At 41.4% G+C, this 20,200-nt stretch overlaps 1 protein-coding gene across 1 annotated transcript in view; it reads left to right on the forward strand.

Moving 5' to 3' along the window:
- The window catches only part of CTTNBP2 (cortactin binding protein 2), a 145,949-nt gene that overhangs the window by 18,533 nt on the left and 107,216 nt on the right, over positions 1–20,200 (forward strand). Inside the window, exon 2 of the mRNA XM_044280292.1 lies at positions 5,367–5,474. Coding sequence (XP_044136227.1) covers positions 5,367–5,474 — 108 coding nt within the window. The remainder of the gene's footprint in view (positions 1–5,366; positions 5,475–20,200) is intronic.

Consider the following 20,200-nt stretch of genomic DNA (forward strand, 5'->3'; position numbering starts at 1 on the left):
CTGCTAGGTAACTTCACCATTTCTCATTACTGCAAAAGCTTTCAGATCATTTTTTTTTAGCATTCTTAAAGGATTCTGCCCAGATATGTAATGCAGATATCCTGTAAGTTTAATGATACTGGAAAAAAATCACTGGGCAAAGCAGGCAGGGGCAGATTTATCAAAATTGGCCTAAAAGACAACTGGCTTAGTTGCCCATTGCAACCAATGAGATTCCACCTTTCATTTTACATAGCTCCTTTGTAAAAAGAAAGGTGTAATCTGAATGGTTGCTATGGGCAACTAGGCCAGTTCTACTTTACACCAGTTTGATAAATCTCCCCCACAATGTCTGATACCATCCAATCATAGGTTGGCTTTTGTATATTTAATATTTTCAGTCCTTATTAAGTCCGTCCTGTCAAAGGAACGAGGGTGGCTAAGATATTAGCACCACAGCCTTGGGTTCCAGGTTGGTCCTGGGCTTCCTGTTACTAACCAAAAAGCATACCGTCCTTATAGGTTAACTTGTATTCCAGAAAATGAGCCCCAGAGTCTTGTTGTTTGAGGTCAGCGGCTGATGTGTATAATGGTCTCCATACTGCACCCAGAATAGGTTGGAGCTCTAAAAACAGCAGGAAATAAATAAAATACTAGGAAAGAAGACCAGTCAGGGAGAAATACAGCTATGGCTGTTTTTATATGTGGTGCAGTCAGTTACGTATTGTGCACATATCTATTATTGACATAAGTAGTGAAAAATGACACTGTAGTCTATAAGTCCCCACATAACTATGGATCCTCGGATCAAGGGAGCTCTGCCCAGGGCCTGCTTTATTGATTGTACACATATGTATGTGAAAGTGGAGCTGCAGTACACAGCTAAAGCCACATATTCGGGGCAGGGTCACACAGGCCTATTTCAAGAATAGCAGAGGTGTAGTTCTAGTCTATGATCACAAAACCATGCCTTCTTTTCTAATACAGCCATTTGTTTAGCATAACCTCTTTGGTCTTACATAGTTGTGTCAAAGAATGTTGAAGGGAACCTGTCATACTGAAAATACAGTGCAATCAACTATATATACTGACATATACCGGACTATAAGATGCACCGGACTATAAAACGCACCTAGGATTTGGAGGAGGAAAATAAGGAAAAAATATATTTTTCATCAGACCTCTAAGCTCCATCAACTTCAGATCAGACCCCCCAACCTCCATCATCCTCAGATCGGACCCCATCAACCTCAGATCAGAGCCCCATCATCCTCAGAACAGACCCCATCAGCCTCATATCAGACCTCATGAGCCTCAGCCTCATGTCAACCCCATTAGCCTCAGATCAGACCCCCATCAGCCTTAGAACAAGACCCCATCACCTCAGATCAGACCCCATCAGCAGTAATGGAAGCAGTCATTAGCATTCGGACTGTAAAACGCGCTGCCACTTTTCCCTCACTTTTGGTAAATACGGTAGTTTTGTGGAAAACGATTCAGTGAAACTTGTAATTTTATACATTTAAAGGGAACACTGCACAACAGTCTGCATGTTATAGAGCAGGAGGAGCTGAGCAGATTTATATATCGTTTTGCAGGAAAAGATCTCCTCTTGTGCATAGGGGTCATTTGGCTGGTACTATCAGTGATTGGCAGGTAACTTAGCATGACTAAGCATACAATGATAGCTTTCAGTCAATAATAAGGACCGCCCACATGACTCCAAAAAGAACTGAAATTTAAATGAATACATTTCATCTTTTCCTGAATCTTTTCTCACAAAACTATATATCAATCTTCCCAGTTTCTCCTGCTCTATAACAAGCTGCCCGCAGATAGGAATGCATGTTCATGATGACAGGTTCCCTTTAACCACCTAACTGTTTTGCCCGAGTCCAACTCGGGCTGTGGGAAAAGTAGGTAACTGTTCTGCCGAGCTCGGGCAGATAGTGGAGTGGGTAGGGCTGCTTTAGATGCTGCTATCTCCTGAATGGTAGCAGCTAGAACCATGCAACTGGTCTTGTTTGAAAGCTGACATACAGGAGGGCTAAAGTCACAGCAGCAGAGGAGAAATCACTGTTAGAAATCAAGTCGGAAATAATTGCGGGTTAAACCTGCTTTCACTTTCAGCTGCATTCACGGCATCCCGATCCCGATCAGCTGGTACCAAACCAGAGATATGAGCAGCTTCAGTGTAGAGGAAGAAAGCGAGAGAAAGAGCAGTTACAGAGCTGACAGGCAGCAGGAGGAGAGAAAAATAGCAAAAATATATAGAAATGTGGTATTATCATCATTGTAATAAAATTACCACACAGTGAAAAAAATTCCACAAAATGATGTAAAAATTGCTGTGTTTTTTATCTTTACCCCTGAAAATAAAATAATAAGTTATTTCATACACTATATATGCCCCAAAATGGTTCCTAAAAATATACAACTAGTCCCGCAAAATAAAAAATAAATTGGAAGAAAAAGATTAAAAAGTTAACACAAAGGGGCAACACAAAGGGGCAAAATATTATTGGTAATAGCGCAATAGTGTCCAGTTGTGCGCCAACAAAATTTACTGCAGACACGCATTAAAAATGTACAATAAAATAGTGACATTTTTGGGAGGGTTTTTCCAATTTTAACGTGAATGTTAGGAGGTTAAATCTCAGCTTTTTCTGGGCAGTCTTATCAGTGACTGACAGCTATACATGTATACACATTTATAATGCTATCAATCACTGATGAGATGGCTCCTGTGTACAACCAATCTCAGAAAGAGCAGAGATGTAAATGTATAAAATATAAGTTTTACTGAATCTTTTCCCCAAACTATATATATCAATCTGCTCAGCTCCTCCTGCTTTATAACCTGCTGCCTGCAGCTTATACTGCATTTTTATGGTGCTAGGTTCCCTTTAACATTCTTGGACACAACATAGTGGTCCTTGATGAATTATGGTCTAAAACTCCTCGCTTGCCAGGGACACTAATCCAGGCTAATGGTTATCATGAGTGAAATATACATGAGCAGTCATGATAACCAGGGGCATGGTGATCAAGTTAACATAGTAGTGCACCACTCCAAAATGTTATCTGTTTAGGTTCTGTCCTTATTGTGGTTTGAGCCTAAGTCTAAGGGCCCATTTACACTGCACGATACAGCAGGAGATTGCTTTCTTCCCGGCAATCACATGCTTGTCAGTGGAGGAGACAGCTGTATTTACATGCCGTGATCTCCTCCATGGTATAGGGAGGAGCGATCGGTAATGCCATCGCTCGTCCCCATACAGACTTGTTGTTTGCCAGCAGCAGATGCTGTTTACGCAGCCCAATCTGCTGCCGGCAAACAGCGATTTTTGTATCCGCATGAATTATCTATTACCCGATGAACGAGCGTTTTGCTCATTCACTGGGTAATCGGTGACACCTTTACACCGCCAGAGAATCGCTAATGAGCGTTCTTATGACTGCAAGATAGTGATTATCTGGCGGATTCTCGGCCCTTAAGGAAGACATCTAGGCCAAGAGAAGGCTGCAACATATTGCACTGGATAGGTATATTGTGGGATACATCTCCCTTTGTAAAATAAATCTGGTCTGTGCATGGGGCCCTATGAGCACATGTAGAAAGAAAAGAGATGTGAACAAAGTAGTGCAATCAGACATCATTGTTATTTCATGATTCACAGTCTTTCTTTTCATATAATTATTATTGTGGGGAAATCCAAATGACTTCATCCCCTTTATTTCCTGTACAGTCATTATTCTCGAATCCTGAGCATGAGCAGTTAAAGGAAGCGTTGGAAATGAACAGCCCTTTCCTTGCACCTTGTAGATCGCCGTACCGCACCGTCGTTTATCAAACATTCATAATTGAAATTTTTCCGTAGCCTTGTAGTATCAAGTAGACCGTATTACAGCACTGTAAAAGCTGACAAGCAACTGACACTGCAAGATGCCTCGGAGATATAACAGCTCCGCAGGAACATTGGGAGGATTTATTATTCTGCTTTTCTGTAGTCAAAGGCATACTTTCTCCAACGCCTGTCAAATATTAATCAAGCAGGGTTTGAGTTGTATATCTGTGAGAGGGGATGACTGCAGCTTCATGTCTGCAGAAGTGTTTGGAAGGTTGGTGCTTGCTATTCTTGGGAACACGGCCAATATTTTAATATATACAGAATGTGTAGATGTAGGGCTTGGTTTGTATCAGGGAACGCGTGCTACGCCGCGAGGAATGGTGATGACTGCAGTGAAGTGTCAATATTTGAATCTGGAGTAATGTTGGCCCTTTAAGCGTAGAGGAAAGTCAATAGGCTGTTTCCGTGATGTACTACTGCTGTCCTAACAGATGTAACATTTTCACTCTTTTCAAGATGTTTGCTGTGGATTTAGGCTTCTTGTGACATTTTCCAACACTGTACTCTTTGTTGTTCTGAAATGTGAATTTATTATCCATACTTTGTTTAGTTACAGAAAATATTGCTTTGACAAATACCTAGTGCCTGTCATTGTGCATAAGATTGTGTGTACTGAAGCAATGAATAATGAGTTGCATACCTTCTATGGGATCAGCATATATCTTACTGCATTCTAACAGGTCTAACCATAGAGTACACCTGGATCTAGACATATAATCATCCTTATGAAAGCAGCTCAAGAGCAAAATTCATATGAACTGGAGAGTTTTCATATTTGCCAGGTTCCTCTTCTTTCATTGAAGATGGCCGCAACGGCTTCTCAAACTACCAAGACACTCCATGCTTGTCCAGCCCTGCACTTGGATTTGACTGCACTGTTCACATGAGCAGTTCTGGCCATTCTAAGGGCAGCAGGAAGTGTCTTGGACTACAAGCAGTGTGGGATGAGGAGATGCCAGGGTTTCTCAATGGGCGCCTCCTTCTCCCTGGCTGTGACGCTCTCCGCTGTGATTGGATCGCGGCACAGCCAGGGAGAAGGAGACGCCCATTGAAACCCTGGCATCTCCTCATCCCTGTACCGATGCTCAGGATTAACATGGAAAACTATAGGGGGTACAGCTAGGCGTAGGAGCGATATTTTTTTTAAAAAACAGCCAGGGTGGCAGCATCAGCGGGGGGTACGCCGCAAGTAAAGGTATTTATCCAAAATAAAGCAACACCGTGAAAGGTCCTCACTAAACGTGGATTAGAAACCTCTTCAAACAGTCCACTAGACAGTAAAAATACCTAATGCTTTTTCAATTTCTCAGCACAAAAACTAATACTTAATTACCAATGATATTCCGCTTCTCAAACTTAATACAACTCCTCCACTTTTCCCAGTTTTGATAAATCTCTCCCCTTGTTTGTTCAGAACATTTGGTCAGAAGCAGCTAATCAGCTGTTTTCATAATGACTTCTCTTTTTAATTTATAGACAAAAGATTTTAATATGGAAAATCTGAGCAAGCCGGAACTGCGGTTTCTTTTAAGTATATTAGAAGGAGAGTTGGAAGCAAGGGACCTCGTGATAGAAGCCTTAAGGGTAAGTCTTACTTCTCATGCTGTGTCTTCCTTTTAATAATTCATTACACAATTTGTGAGGGTTTGGAGCATACTATTTGTAAGTTACTTCTTTACTAAATGTCAAAATTCACAAATACAGAGGTGCCCGAAAAATGTATACACAGTTCAGTGTTGGTTATTTATGGTGGCAGTATGTAGTGTTAAGGTGTCTCTAAAGATGTATGTAGGCATACAATCGCTAGAGCCACCATGTGGCTGTCAGGCAGGGACGTACATAGGATCTATCAGATGTTGCCCGTGATGTGCCAGTTCGAGCACTGCAATGATTTTCATTGTTGTGCTCCTATGACAGAGCAGAACAGAGAAAGTCACTAGTGCAGATGTGAAGAAAGCCTAATAAACACTTTAGATACTGTAATATCATAATAGTAACCAGAAAACTACAAGTCTCAACATGACCAGCTTGTTACTATTGGAAATTACAAGCCAATACAGGAAGAGAGTATAAGAGGAGAGAACTATAACTCTCAGCATTTCTATGGGCTATCACAGGATTTTACAACTTATAGCGGAAGAGGAACCAGTAACCTATCCTCAACACACAGCACAGGACCTGTGCCCCCTCCCGGTTCCTTCACCACTTCTCTGCACTGCTGAGCTCTGTCTCCTCCTACACTGAGGAGCCTATCTCGATGATATTCTGCCAAGACGTTGGATAGGAGGAAGAGGTGCTGTGGAATTCCCACCTCGTTCCCCTGACTTAACGCCCCTCGACTTTTACCTATGGGAAACCCTAAAGAATGTGGTATACTGTAGAAAACCAGCTACACTGCCTGCACCACGGCAAGAATCCCTGGGGACTCTTTAACTAAAGTTGTTCTTGCAGTAGTTTACTGAAATAATAAGACATTCGATGTTAATGGTGACCACTTTGAGCACCCAATGTGATTGCAAAAGTCAGACTTACAGCTACCCTACACATTGATGGATTAAGATTATGTATATATGTGTACCATTGGCCACAGAGGCAGTTGCAGACAGCACTTGGCCCTGTTCCAGAATAAAATAATATAAAGACCCCTTGCTTTCCAGTTGCTAATTTGATGACATCAGGGTGCTAGACAGAAAGTGCTTCCCTAAATACACCAGAGAGTTCCCTATTGGTGCACCAGTCCAGCAATAATTGTGTGCCTTTCACGCAATCTAATATAATGATAGGTGATAGAAGTCCCCTTGCCTACAAAAACTATTAGCACTTTTTGTTTATATTACTTTTATGTATTGCTTAAAGAAGCACTTCCACAAAGATTTGTATTCTCTGGCCTGTTAGAAATGTAGATGATATAAACTGTAGTGAAGGTAATCTTACTAGTGACTGTAGTTCTGAGTTATCCACTTTCTTCTGATCTGCAGCTGGGTCATGTAACTGGCAAAGGGACTCTCCAACTGATCCAGTGTCTTATGTTTGGACAGGAAGTTATTTCTCTATTCGTTCCTTTGAGAGTGACATCACAGCTTTCATAGGAATAAATATAGAAACTGACTTCCTGTCCATACATGAGACATTGTGTCAGTTGGAGAGTCAGAGTGTTAGTCACATGACACAGCTGAGAACCAGAAGGGAGGGTATAACTCACAAATACAGCCACAGGTTAGGCTACTTTCACACCTGCGTTCGATCGGATTCGTTCTGAACGGATCCGCTCATATTAATGCAGACGGTGGCTCCGTTCAGAACGGATCCGTCTGCATTAATACTTAGAAAAATTTTCTAAGTGTGAAAGTAGCCTGAGCGGATCCGTTCAGACTTTACATTGAAAGTCAATGGGGGACGGATCCGCTTGAAGATTGAGCCATATGGTGTAATCTTCAAGCGGATCCGTCCCCATTGACTTCCATTATAAGTCGGAACGGATCCGCTCGCCTCCGCACGGCCAGGCGGACACCCGAACGCTGCTTGCAGCGTTCAGGTGTCTGCTCACTGAGCGGAGCGGAGGCTGAGCGCTGGCAGGCGGATGCATTCTCAGTGGATCTGCCTCCACTGAGAATGCATTAGGGCCAGACGGCTGTGTTCAGGGCCGCTTGTGAGCCCCTTCAAACAGAGCTCACGAGCGGACACCTGAACGCAGGTGTGAAAGGAGCCTTAGAAGATTACTTTCAGTACAGTTTACATCATGTACCTTTCTAACGGTCCAGAGAATAAAAATGTTCGTGGCAATGCTTTTTTAAATTACATGACAAAGTCTGTAGAGCTAAACACATTTTTATTATACATTTAATAAACTTTTTTATCCTAACTGTAACCTTTATCGCAGAGGCAGTTTTGGTGATAATACAATGGTGAAATCCCTAGGGACCCTTTCCTATTCTTATAGTTTTACTTCTGTGCAGTTGCCATGGTGAGCTGCTGGCATTTAAAAGACCTAAATCATTATATTATCTCATCCAGTCTTCATTTAACTGGTGGTTGGCAGGTAACATCTCAATGTGTCTGCAGGATAACAATATGCAATGGCACATAGGATCTACCAGTTTAAACGCATGTAGAAATTATTTTGCATAAAGTTACATGAGTGGGTATTGAAGAGAAGAGCAGCTTTACTAGTTGAGTATTTTTTCCAAGTTTTCATCTAAAAATGTTCTAAATATAAATTAAACTTACCGAAATCTGCTTTTACCTTTACAACCATACAAACACCATATTTTTCAAACTGTAATATACATGCATTGTTTAATTCCAAAGCTGGGTCTAAATGTTCTGTATGTAATGTACTTTTGAAGCCATAATGTACTGCTCCAATTTGCAGCAATCCCTAACGTAAGTGGACAGTAGCTGCACATTGTGACCCATCATAACGCTTATAATAAAATGATAAAAACATATATAATAAAATGATACAAAATATGTTGTGCCATCAAAGGAGGTTATATAACATTGTATTTGGTTTAACTGATTCCATTATGTTTTAGGTCTAGTAAATTCTTTTTTCCTAAAGCACTTCTGAAGGACTCTGATAGGCACTTATTTATATATGCACTAGCTGGAAGGTACACATCCTTGTACAGATTGTAAAGTACTGTAAATGACTTTAGCGCCAGAAATGTGTAAAGCTATTTATTATGTGCACCATACATCACAACTATATTTTTCATCTGACGTAAGCCAATTAAGTAATCTTCTGAGAATGTGCAGAACTTGACCTGGCCTTCAGGCCTCATTATGCTCATGGCCTGTGCTTCTTCCTGCCCCTTGTTGGAGGCTAGTGTGAAGCTATTAATAATCCAAGACTTTATTATTTTAAGTATACAAGACACTCACACTGCAGGAACAATCTTTCAGGCACTTTGTACTAACTAGTAAGAGAATATCTGCAAAGCAGCTAGTTCCCGGGGGTTTAGAAGCTGAGCAGTTTGATGTTATTTGATCTTTTTTACAAGGCTGCCCTTGACCATGGAAGAGTGTTCTCCCCCCGCCCCCCCTCACAAATAGTCAACCGAGAATAAATCTGGGATTTTAATCTTTTAGAACCCATATCATCATCGCCTTCTAAATCATTTCAGTTATGTCTGTAAACGTTAAGACTCTTTTCCTGATGCTTTTCATCTCAGCTCAACAGAGCCTTTACCACCCATGCATACTAAAGAGTCATTGCAGATATCAGAACTTATTTGTCACTATTTCTGGATCATCTAAAGCCACAGACAGTTTGTAAAGTATGATGGCAAGATCAAGTGGGCAATTTCCAGAGCTTAACACATGAAAATGCCCATCTCATGGACCAGAGCCAGTCCTACTCAAGTTTTTACAGCAGTCTTGAAAGACAAAATGAACTTGATTTCAAGTGTAACTGTTGTTTCGGTTTAAAGAGTCTTGTTAGCAAAGCTCTAACTAAATGTTGCTAAGGAGAGTCTGTCTTCAGTGTTTTACTGAGTGCTGAAGACGCAAATCAGGTATACAGGGTGCTGGCCAGTGATAGGGCACATGTACATAGTCAGGGGCTAGGGTAGTAACAAGGCAGGCTGGACGCATCTGTATGTTACACACAAGCATCTTTAGCACTCAGTTGAGCTAAAGACTGAAGACATATTCTTCTTAGAAATGCTTATTTAGAGCTTGACTAAGAAGATTTGTTACACCTTGTTTTCCAGTACAAAGAAACATCTTTTCCTAAAAAAGTATATTACAAAACGGTGTAAAGGGGTTACATAGTAACATAGTATATTTCCCGACTCCAATCAGGCAATCAGAATAACTCCCTGGATCAACGACCCCTCTCTAGTAGCTATAACCTATGATATTATTACACCCCAGAAATACATCCAGGCCCTTCTTGAATTCCTTTATTGTACTCACCATCACCACCTCCTCAGGCAGAGAGTTCCATAGTCTCACTGCTCTTACTGTAAAGAATCCTCTTCTATGTTTGTGTACAAACCTTCTTTCCTCCAGACGCAGAAGGTGTCCCCTCATCACAGTCACACTTTATTTATAATGTTTACCTATCCCCAGCACCCTTACTGATCATCTGTTTGAAGAGAAAGCAGCGCTCGCACAAGTGCTGCCTTCTCTTAATTGTTTACCTGCTTGCCCCAGGACATTGCATGAGTGAGCTGGTATAATTACAACTAAAGCTTTCCCATTCACCTGTATAGGACAGCTCCTTCCTATTCAAGTGTATAGGAAGGAGCAGTCCCATTGAAGTGAATGAGACGGCTTACTTGTAATTACACCAGCTCACCACTGGGTTTGTGATGGCAAGCAGGTGAACAATGAAGAGAAGGCAGTGCTCGCAGGAGTGCTGCCTTCTCTTCAAACAGCTGATCGGTGGGTGGTCTACGGGCAATTCCAGATTGAAAGATGTGTAACGTTTTATGTTTTAATCAAGACTACAGAATTGTTAAGGTGCCTATACGACTTCAGTAGCTATAGGCCGAATACTATTTTGTCGGACAGCTGTCTCTTCCCCCCCCCGACACTTAGACACACTCGGCTTGGTCAAGCATGTATGTATTTTCAAATGCGAGAGAGGAGAAAGCTGATGCCATACACCTCTGGTGACTGCTTATCTACCAGAGAACAAAAGTACTTGGCTTTGAAATGTAACATACCAATGCTTCTCAAACCCAACATCATCTGTCAGGGGAAAGTCAGGAGCTCCCCATACACATGACATTGTTATCCAGTCCAGCTGAAGAGCAGTGAGTTCAACTGATAACAGTCTGATGTGTATACAGGCCTTTAGGTTGTAGCACACAGTGTAAGTTGTCATGTAACCACATTTAAGCCTCATTATAAGCTAAAACAAGTTTTATCAGTATAAAAGCAAAAACAAGCCGGCCTTCAGTTTTGCTTTGTAACAGAAGGGTGTTGACCTACATTGTTAACACATATGTTTCTTTAAAACCTGTGCCAAGAGGTGATCAGTGGCTGCACCCATTTTATTCACGTGTAATATGCTAATCTATACGACTGTATGTCATTTAAAGTGCTACTATCTCATTACAAAGGCATTTTAAGGATCAAATCCTCTTCAATAAGTTTTTTCAGAGATTATTATAACTAGTATTACATATGATTTGCTTTTTGCCCTTGAAGAAAACCATTCATTAGTTTAATGCAGGCTAAACCATGGGCAACAAGAAATCCAGATAGAAGTCCCTTATTAAAAGAAACTCTGTTATACTCTGGAATGCTCAGAGAAAACATTGCCGTAGATTTATTAAGAATGGCATTGTGCACGCATGTCTTAATTTTTCCTGTGCTGGCTTGAGATGCTCCACAGTTACTGACTCCTGAAGTGGTGTGTCGATCAGGGTCATCAGCTGATCCTTCTCCATGCGTGACAGGTCCCAGCAGTGTATTACAGGTGGCACCCAGCCGCAATGACCGGGATAGGAGATAACTCCGATCCTAGTCATTTAACTCCTCAAATGCCATGGTCAATAACGACTGCGGGGACTCCCTCTGTCCTCGGATCAGTTGCTTGTAAAGGCTACCAAGCCTGTCATGCCTGAGGCCTGTTAAAATCCCATATTCAATAGTATTCTATTGCAGTCTTTGGGACAAGCGATTGGAAGATCACATATTCAAGTTCCCTCATGGGAATAAAAATTAAAAAAACGTTGAAAAAAAATAAAACACTAAATATAAAAAATTCGAATCATCCGCTTTCTCAGTTCAACATATAAAAATAAATAGACAAATAAGGCTAGTTTCACACTGTTGCTAAAATCGTCTGGCAGGCTGTGTCGGCAGAGGAATAGCCTGCTGGAGTTCATCATATTAAGCATAGCCAGATACTACCATTCCCCACCGGAGCCCATTGACTATAATAGGACTCCAGTTACTTACCCACATACAGACTATTTCCCCCAGTCTAAGCATTCTCATTTTATATACTAACCTTTTATGTGGTACAGTTTCAGATGCTTAGGAGAAGTCAAGATATACGACGTCCATTGATTCGCCGCGGTCAAGTCTAGAACTTACCTCCTCATAGAAACTGATTAAATTAGTTTGATGTGACTGATCCCTCATGAAGCCATGCTGATATGGCGTTCTTTGTTTATTTTCATTGAGGTACACCAAGATAGCATCTCTTAGAAAGCTTTCAAACAGTTTACCCACGACAGATGTTAAACTTACCAGCCTATAGTTTCCAGGCTCTGTTTTTGGACCCTTTTTGAATATTGGCACCACTTTTGCCATGCGCCAATAATGTGGAACACTCCCTGTCAGTAAAGAGTCCTTAAATATCAGAAATAAGGGTCTGGCTTTGACATACCTAATTATATTAAGATACGGGGGTGTATGCCATCTGGTCCTGGCGATTTGTCTATTTTAATCATTTTAAGACGCTGCTGTAGTTCTTCCTTGGTCACACAGGGCACTTTTAATGGGGAATTTACTTTTACATTCTGCATTTCATCTGACAATTTAAAATATTTAATAGCTTTGCTTTCTCCTCATCACTCTCTGCAACTCCCCCCTCATTACTCTGTAAAAGGCCGACACCTTCACATTTATTCTTTTTGCCATTTATATAATTAAAGAACATTTTAGGGTTAGTTTTATTCTCTTTGGTAATTAATCTTTAGGTCTCTAGTTGGGCTACTTTTATTTGTCTTTTGCATATTCTATTTTTTTCTTTATAGTTTATCAGTGCTTCCTCGCTACCCTCCTGGTTTAGTGATTTAAATGCTTTCTTTTTGTCATTTATTGCTTTCTTTACATTTCTATTTATCCACATAGTTTTTTTTCTTGTTCCTTGACCTTTTTTCCCATAATGTACCTCTCACAATTAGATTTTAGGATGCTTTTAAAAATATCCAATTTTGTGTGAATCTCGTAATGAAAAAAAAAATCTGGATTCACCAATTTTTGTCTACTTGCCCCTCCCCCCAAAATTTCATAAAATGTGATAAAAAAGTAATATATACTACAAAATGTTACTAATAAAAATGACCATGCACATCTTCATTACATATATTAAAACATCATTTTTCTTAGCAATGTGGGCACCTATGAACGTAGGACCAACACAAATGCCTTAAGCGCAACTCCTTTACACAAGAGGTATATTGATCAGCTTCCATGCAACAGGTCAGCAAGTTTCATAGGTAGAAATCTGCTGACAGATGCCTCTTAATAACTGTGGCTCATGTTGGGCCACCTGTGTGCCAGAACTGTAATCTACTCCAGCCAGGAGATGGAGTAGATTTCTGGTGCAATGTGTCCCACCCACTCTCCAATCCAATTTTCTAAAAGTGGCAAAGGTGTCAGAAAAAGCTTAAAAGTCAAAACATTTTTTCACAAACTGGGACCTGCGCCAAACATTGCAACTTTTTTATGCTAGTTAACTGGCTAAGGCTACTTTCACACTAGCGCTTGATCAGATCCGTTCTGAACGGATCCGATCATATTAATGCAGACGGAGGCTCCGTTCAGTACGGATCCGTCTGCATTAATAACTTAGAAAAAATTCTAAGTGTGAAAGTAGCCTGAGCGGATCCGTTCAGACTTTCAATGTAAAGTCAATGGGGGACGGATCCGCTTGAAGATTGAGCCATATGGTGACCTCTTCAAGCGGATCCGTTCCCATTGACTTACATTGTAAGTCTGAACGGATCCGCTCGCCTCCGCACGGCCAGGCGGCCTGTCCGTGCGGAGGCGAGCGGAGCGGAGGCTGAACGCCGCCAGACTGATGCAGGACGGAGGCGTTCGGGTCCGCTCGTGAGCTCCTTCAAACGGAGCTCACGAGCGGACCGACGAACGCTAGTGTGAAACTAGCCTTAGAGGTGAAATATCCATAGTCCCACATATACTGTCAGTGCAAATAGACTTTGTTGTAAATAAAAAAAAAAAAATGTGTGAAATTTTGTGCATCTAGTCTTAGAAAAATTCAGATTTTTGTCCCATATTCAGTCATAATTGTGGGATGAAATTACATGTAAGCCAACCAGTAGTTGTAAAGTTAGACAAAAAATATCTATGCATGGGCCACATTTATCATCCAGCCAGTGCCCTGTGATAAATCTGGCACAGGTCTAAGTTTAAGTTTACGCCATATACAGGATTAGTAACTCTGCCCTATAGTTGTGAAAAATCGAGCAGGGCACAGGGAGGAGTCCGCTGTGCAGCATCTCCCCGCACCTTGCTCTGCTGGTCTGACAGGACTCTTCCTATTTGTTTATAGGGAGATACCTGTCAAGCAAGCAAAGCTGCAGAAGTCATACAGCAAACTGTTCTCACTGTGCCCAAATCTTGTCCATGTACTTGGCTTATTTAAAGGGGTTGTCCGCCTTTTTCTTACTGATGATCTATCCTTTGGATTGGATAGGTTATCAGCATCTGATCAATAGGGGTCCGACACCTGGGACCTCTGCCTATCAGCTGTTTGAGAAGCCAGCACCGCTTGCAGTAGCGCTGCAGCCTTCTCGCTGCTTCCAAACGATAGCTCATCAGTAAGAAAAAAGAAGACATAGTTTTTCTGAAATGTCGCAGACTTTCAGAGCAAAGCAGGTCAGGATTGCATGCATAAAAATCTGATCATAGGGTCACTTACCTGTATTTTGCAGTCTAAGGTGTCTAGGACAGGTATTCTTGCTTTCTGAGTAGCGACCAGTTGAGTACAAGTAGTCTCAGGAGCTTCTTTAATGGGTAAAATATAGTACCTCTATGGTACCTTATTTTATTTTCCCTCTGACATCAGTAGTAGGGCATGCAAAATTACTAGTCCAGGATAAAAACATGCAAAAGGGAAATGAGGCAGCAACAAAAGAAAGAGTATGTGTTGGCTCAGTTTCATCAGACGGACACCAAAATGCTGCAAGCAACGTTTTGGTGTCCACCTCCAGAGCGGAATGGAGACGGAACGGAGCCAAACTGATGCATTCTGAGCGGATCCTTTCCCATTTAGAATGCATTAGGGCAAAGCTGATCCGTTTTGGACCACTTGTGAGAGCCCTGAACGGATCTCACAAACTGAAAGCCAAAATGCGAGTGTGAAAGTAGCCTTACCTGTGTACAGAGAATGAGTCTTAAGCTGGGCATGATTTGCTTTATAGGAAGGTGGAGTAGATCTTCAGTCCAGTTGATCGCTCTGTCATGGTTATATCTCCACCATCTTGACCAGGAGTCAATAACAAAATCTGAGGCTCTCGATTGGAATAAAACACAAATTCTACGGTCCTGGATTTCTTTTATTGCTGTTCGACGCAGGTTGTTCTTTTAGATTTAATCAATGTCAAGGCGTACGGGTTTATTGATGAGTTTAGCAATTCTTTGTCCATACATATATCTACTGTTCTTAAACATCTTTAAGAACTGTCATCGTTAATCCTCTGGCATTCAGGATTGTGTTTCCCTCTTAAGTAAGTGCTAAGCAAGTAAGGTTATTAATAAATGCAAGAGCTTCTGCGCACTCCATGAAACGTAATGTAACACAATCATGGCATCAGACCTACAGTAGTTTCATGTTTATCTGGCTTTTTTACCAGTACCATGTACAGTTCCACAGCTGCAAAGAAGCAAGTAAGATAAGAAGATGTAACCAAAGGGCATATTCAATTGGATTGCTTTACTCTGAATTCATTTACCAAAGTCTTCCCATAGCATTGCTGAGATGCTTGTAAATGTCACTGATCTGCTTATAAACAGGCTGCGGGCAGCTGGAAATGTTGGATATATGTTTTTTCATATCTTAATGCACTGCCCCTGAGCGGTATTATTTGTGCCATTACAGATATCTGTATACAAGAATCTGAGGACTCCAATGACTGTATCGTACTTTTAGGATTCAAGCAAGGGTGAATAATTTCAAAGAGGACCTGTCAGCCCTCCGTACATATCTGTTTTATAAATTTACTGTATTTCCCATAAAAAAACATTTTGAAGCATGTATTTTTATAATTATACGCTGTGCCATCCCTCTGAAAGTTATGAATAAACTGACAACTAGAAGTTGCCACTCTTGCCAGCGGGGTACAACGGTCAGCACTGATTGGGCAGTGTCAGACTGTGTGTAGATGCACCACCAACTGGTAACACCCAGCTTGTTTTCATAAATTTCTTGGAGGCATAACAGAGGACAGCACAATGCAGAGTTTTAAATAAAGATGTTCCACAATTCTAGCATGGGGAATGCAAGGATTTGTCAATTGGGGAGGGTGTCACCTAGAATCGGCTTTCAACCTCACTATTATGTCCAGGGACTTCATCCAGATGGAACTGAGTTGAATGAGTTCCAGCTCTATGACTTCTCTCCTTTCCCTCTGTATTGGCTCAGGACACTCTTAAAGGGAATTTGTCACTGGCCACTAAGCCTAATAATAGGCACCACTTCTGTACAGATGACTTTACTGCAGTTACCTGCTTATCTGTCATTCTAATCCTGCCTGTAATTATATCACCTCTGTGTATAGATAAGACACGATCCATAATTTACAATAGGTGATTGTCAAAGTTTATCTATTCTTCCCTTGTACAATGACCTCTGCACAGGGCACAGAGCATGCCTAGAAAACTCTCCTATAGAAGTCAATGAGGTCCCCTCCTGACCATTGTGTCTGTGGTCCATGGAGCTGCCATAAAGTAATTTTTTTAATGCCTTCTAAATGCTGTTAAGCTCAGGCAAGATGGCCGCCCCTATAATCATGTTCAGGAAACAGAATAAAGGCAGAATAAATAAATACTCGGCAGTGCCAGGTCCGGCCACAACCAAGGGTTCCTATTGGCCCACCTAAAATAGCCGAGCGGCACGCTCAGCTATTTTTGGAATCGTCATAGAAATTAATGAGAGTTCACTGCTCTTGCATGGCCACTGCTTCCATTCACTTCTATAGGGTCTATGAAAATAGCTAGCGCTCTTCTTTTTTTGGCAGCTCCATTGCCTGCTGCATTTACGAGATAGGTGCGGGTTCCAGAGGTGGGACCCGCACCTATCAGACATGGGGCATATCCTAGCGATATATGCCCCCATTGTTTCAGATGGGAAAACCCCTTTAATGATTGACAACTTTCCCTGTACAAGTTTGCAGGCCGCAAAATACTTGGTTGTGTGAATGCATCCTTAGTTGAAGCACTTTTGGCAGCACGTACAGCCTCCAGTCTTCTTAGGTATAATTCCACAGCTTTCCCTCAACCCCTACCAGTCTCCTTATCCCAGTTGCCGAAAGACCCCCCAAAAAATGAAACTGCAACCACCATGCTTCACTATAGGGACGATATTGGGCAGGTTATAAGCATTGCCTAGTTTCCTCCAGAGATGATGCTTGGAATTGAGGCCACAAAGTTCAATCTATCTTTCATCAGACCACAGTTTCTCACAGTCTGAGAGTCCTTTAGGTACTTTTTTGAAAACTCCATGCTGTCTTTCACTGAGTAGAGTCTTCTTTCTGGCTGCTCTGCCATAAAGCCTAGATTGGAGAAATGCTGCAGTGATGGTTGAACTTCTGAAAGTTTCTCCCTTCTGCACACAGGATAAGTGAACCTCAGCCAGAGTGACTCTTCTCCAGATGTTTGCCTCCACACAATCCTGCCCCTGAGCACTACAAGCAGTTCTTTCCTCCTCATCACTTGGTTTTTGCTGTAATATGTATTGTGAGCTGTTAGACCTTATATAGACAGGGGTATTTCTTTCCAAATCATTTCCTATCAACTGAATTTACCACAGGTGGACTCCAAGTTGTAGAAACTTGATCAAGAGAAATGGGAGGCCCTAAAGCTAAATTTCAAGTGTCATAGCAGAGGATCTAAATACTTTCTATATATTTGTAAAACAAATTTGATTTTTCCATTAATATACACTCACCTAAAGAATTATTAGGAACACCATACTAATACGGTGTTGGACCCCCTTTTGCCTTCAGAACTCCCTTAATTCTACGTCGCATTGATTCAACAAGGTGCTGATAGCATTCTTTAGAAATGTTGGCCCATATTGATAGGATAGCATCTTGCAGTTGATGGAGATTTGAGGGAAGCACATCCAGGGCACGAAGCTCCCGTTCCACCACATCCCAAAGATGCTCTATTGGGTTGAGATCTGGTGACTGTGGGAGCCATTTTAGTACAGTGAACTCATTGTCATGATCAAGAAACCAATTTGAAATGATTCGAGCTTTGTGACATGGTGCATTATCCTGCTGGAAGTAGCCATCAGAGGATGGGTACATGGTGGTCATGAAGGGATGGATATGGTCAGAAACAATGCTCAGGTAGCCCGTGGCATTTAAACGATGGCCAATTGGCACTAAGGGGCCTAAAGTGTGCCCAGAAAACATCCCCCACACCATTACACCCCCACCAGCCTGCACAGTGGTAACAAGGCATGATGGATACATGTTCTCATTCTGTTTACGCCAAATTCGGACTCTACCATTTGAATGTCTCAACAGAAATCAAGACTCCACAGACCAGGCAACATTTTTCCAGTCTTCAAGAGTCCAATTTTGGTGAGCTCGTGCAAATTGTAGCCTCTTTTTCCTATTTGTAGTGGAGATGAGTGGTACCCGGTGGGGTCTTCTGCTGTTGTAGCCCATCCGCCTCAAGGTTGTGCGTGTTGTGGCTTCACAAATGCTTTGCTGCATACCTCGGTTGTAACTAGTGGTTATTTCAGTCAACGTTGCTCTTCTATCAGCTTGAATCAGTCGGCCCATTCTCCTCTGACCTCTAGCATCAACAAGGCATTTTCGCCCACAGGACTGCCGCATACTGGATGTTTTTCCCTTTTCACATCATTCTTTGTAAACCCTAGAAATGGCTGTGCGTGAAAAATCCCAGTAACTGAGCAGATTGTCAAATACTCAGACCGGCCCGCCTGGAACCAACAACCATGCCACGCTCAAAATTGCTTAAATCACCTTTCTTTCCCATTCTGACATTCAGTTTGGAATTGAATGCATTGAAGCAACTGCCATGTGATTGGTTGACTAGATAATCGCATTAATGAGAAATAGAACAGGTGTTTCTAATAATTCTTTAGGTGAGTGTATAATACATTAGCAAACATTTCTAAAAATTCTGTTTTCACATTCTCATTATGGGGTATTGAATGCAGAATGGGGATAACTTGAATTTGTTTTATTTGAGCACAAGTCCACAACATAAAGTGTGAAGAAGTGAAAGGGTCTGAAGATTCTGCGAATGCACTGTTGTCAATCTGCTCAGCTCCTCCTGCTGTATAACATGCTGTCTGCAGATTGTACTGCATTTTCATGGCAACAGGTTCAGTTTAAGAGGAACATGTCCCTCTCCAGCAGGCAACACAATTCTGAAATTCCTTATAGACAGTTTTAGAAACCTGTTTAGTGCTTTGACATTCAACACCTCTGAAGCATGGAGACACAGTCTCTCTCTTTTCATTTCAGGATTCAAGATAGTAGCTCCACTAATGTTTATTAGGATTATGTAATGTGCTAATCTAGAGAAAAACTTGACATTGTGTTAGCACTCTAGCATGACCATGATCTGCAGCTGATAAATTTAGTAAATTGAAAGGTCACATTCTTGATGGTCTCTTCTCTCTTCACTTGAGCACCCAATTTCTTTCTTTGCTTCCACAATCCACATGTCTCCTCATTTTCAGTCCCAGTAATGCATTGAACAGTATTAACATCCCACCTGTTTCGATCTTTTAAGAATAGAATTGAACCACCACACATCCTTGAAAAAGTATTCATACCCCTTGAACCTTTCCACATTTTTATCATGTTACACCCACATACTTACAGTAAGTGTATTTTAGTGGGATTTTATGTGATAGACCAACACAAAGTAGCAAGTATGTGTATTATACATGGTTTTTAAAATGTTTTATAAATAAAAATCTGGAAAGTATGGCGCGCATTTGTCTTCAGCCAATACTTTGTAGGACCACCTTTCGCTGCAATTACAGCTGCAAGGTCTTTTGGGGTATGTTTCTACCAGCTTTGCACATCTACAGGCTGAAATTTCTGCCCATTTTTCTTAGCAAAATAGCCCAAGCTCAGTCAGATTGGATGGAGAGCATCTGTGAACAGGAGTTTTCAAGTCTTGCCACAGATTCTCAATGGGACTTTGAACCATTCTACCGCATGAAAATGCTTTATCTAGACCATTCCATTGTAGCTCTAGCTGTATGTTTAGGGTCGTTGTCCTGCGGAAAGGTGAACTTCCACCCCAGTCTCAACTCTTTTGCAGCCTCTAACAGGTTTTCCTCCCAGATTTACCAGTATTTAGCTCTATCCATCTTCCTGTGAATCCTG

This window comes from Bufo gargarizans, chromosome 2 (assembly GCF_014858855.1).
Source record: "Bufo gargarizans isolate SCDJY-AF-19 chromosome 2, ASM1485885v1, whole genome shotgun sequence".
Lineage (NCBI taxonomy): Eukaryota > Metazoa > Chordata > Amphibia > Anura > Bufonidae > Bufo > Bufo gargarizans.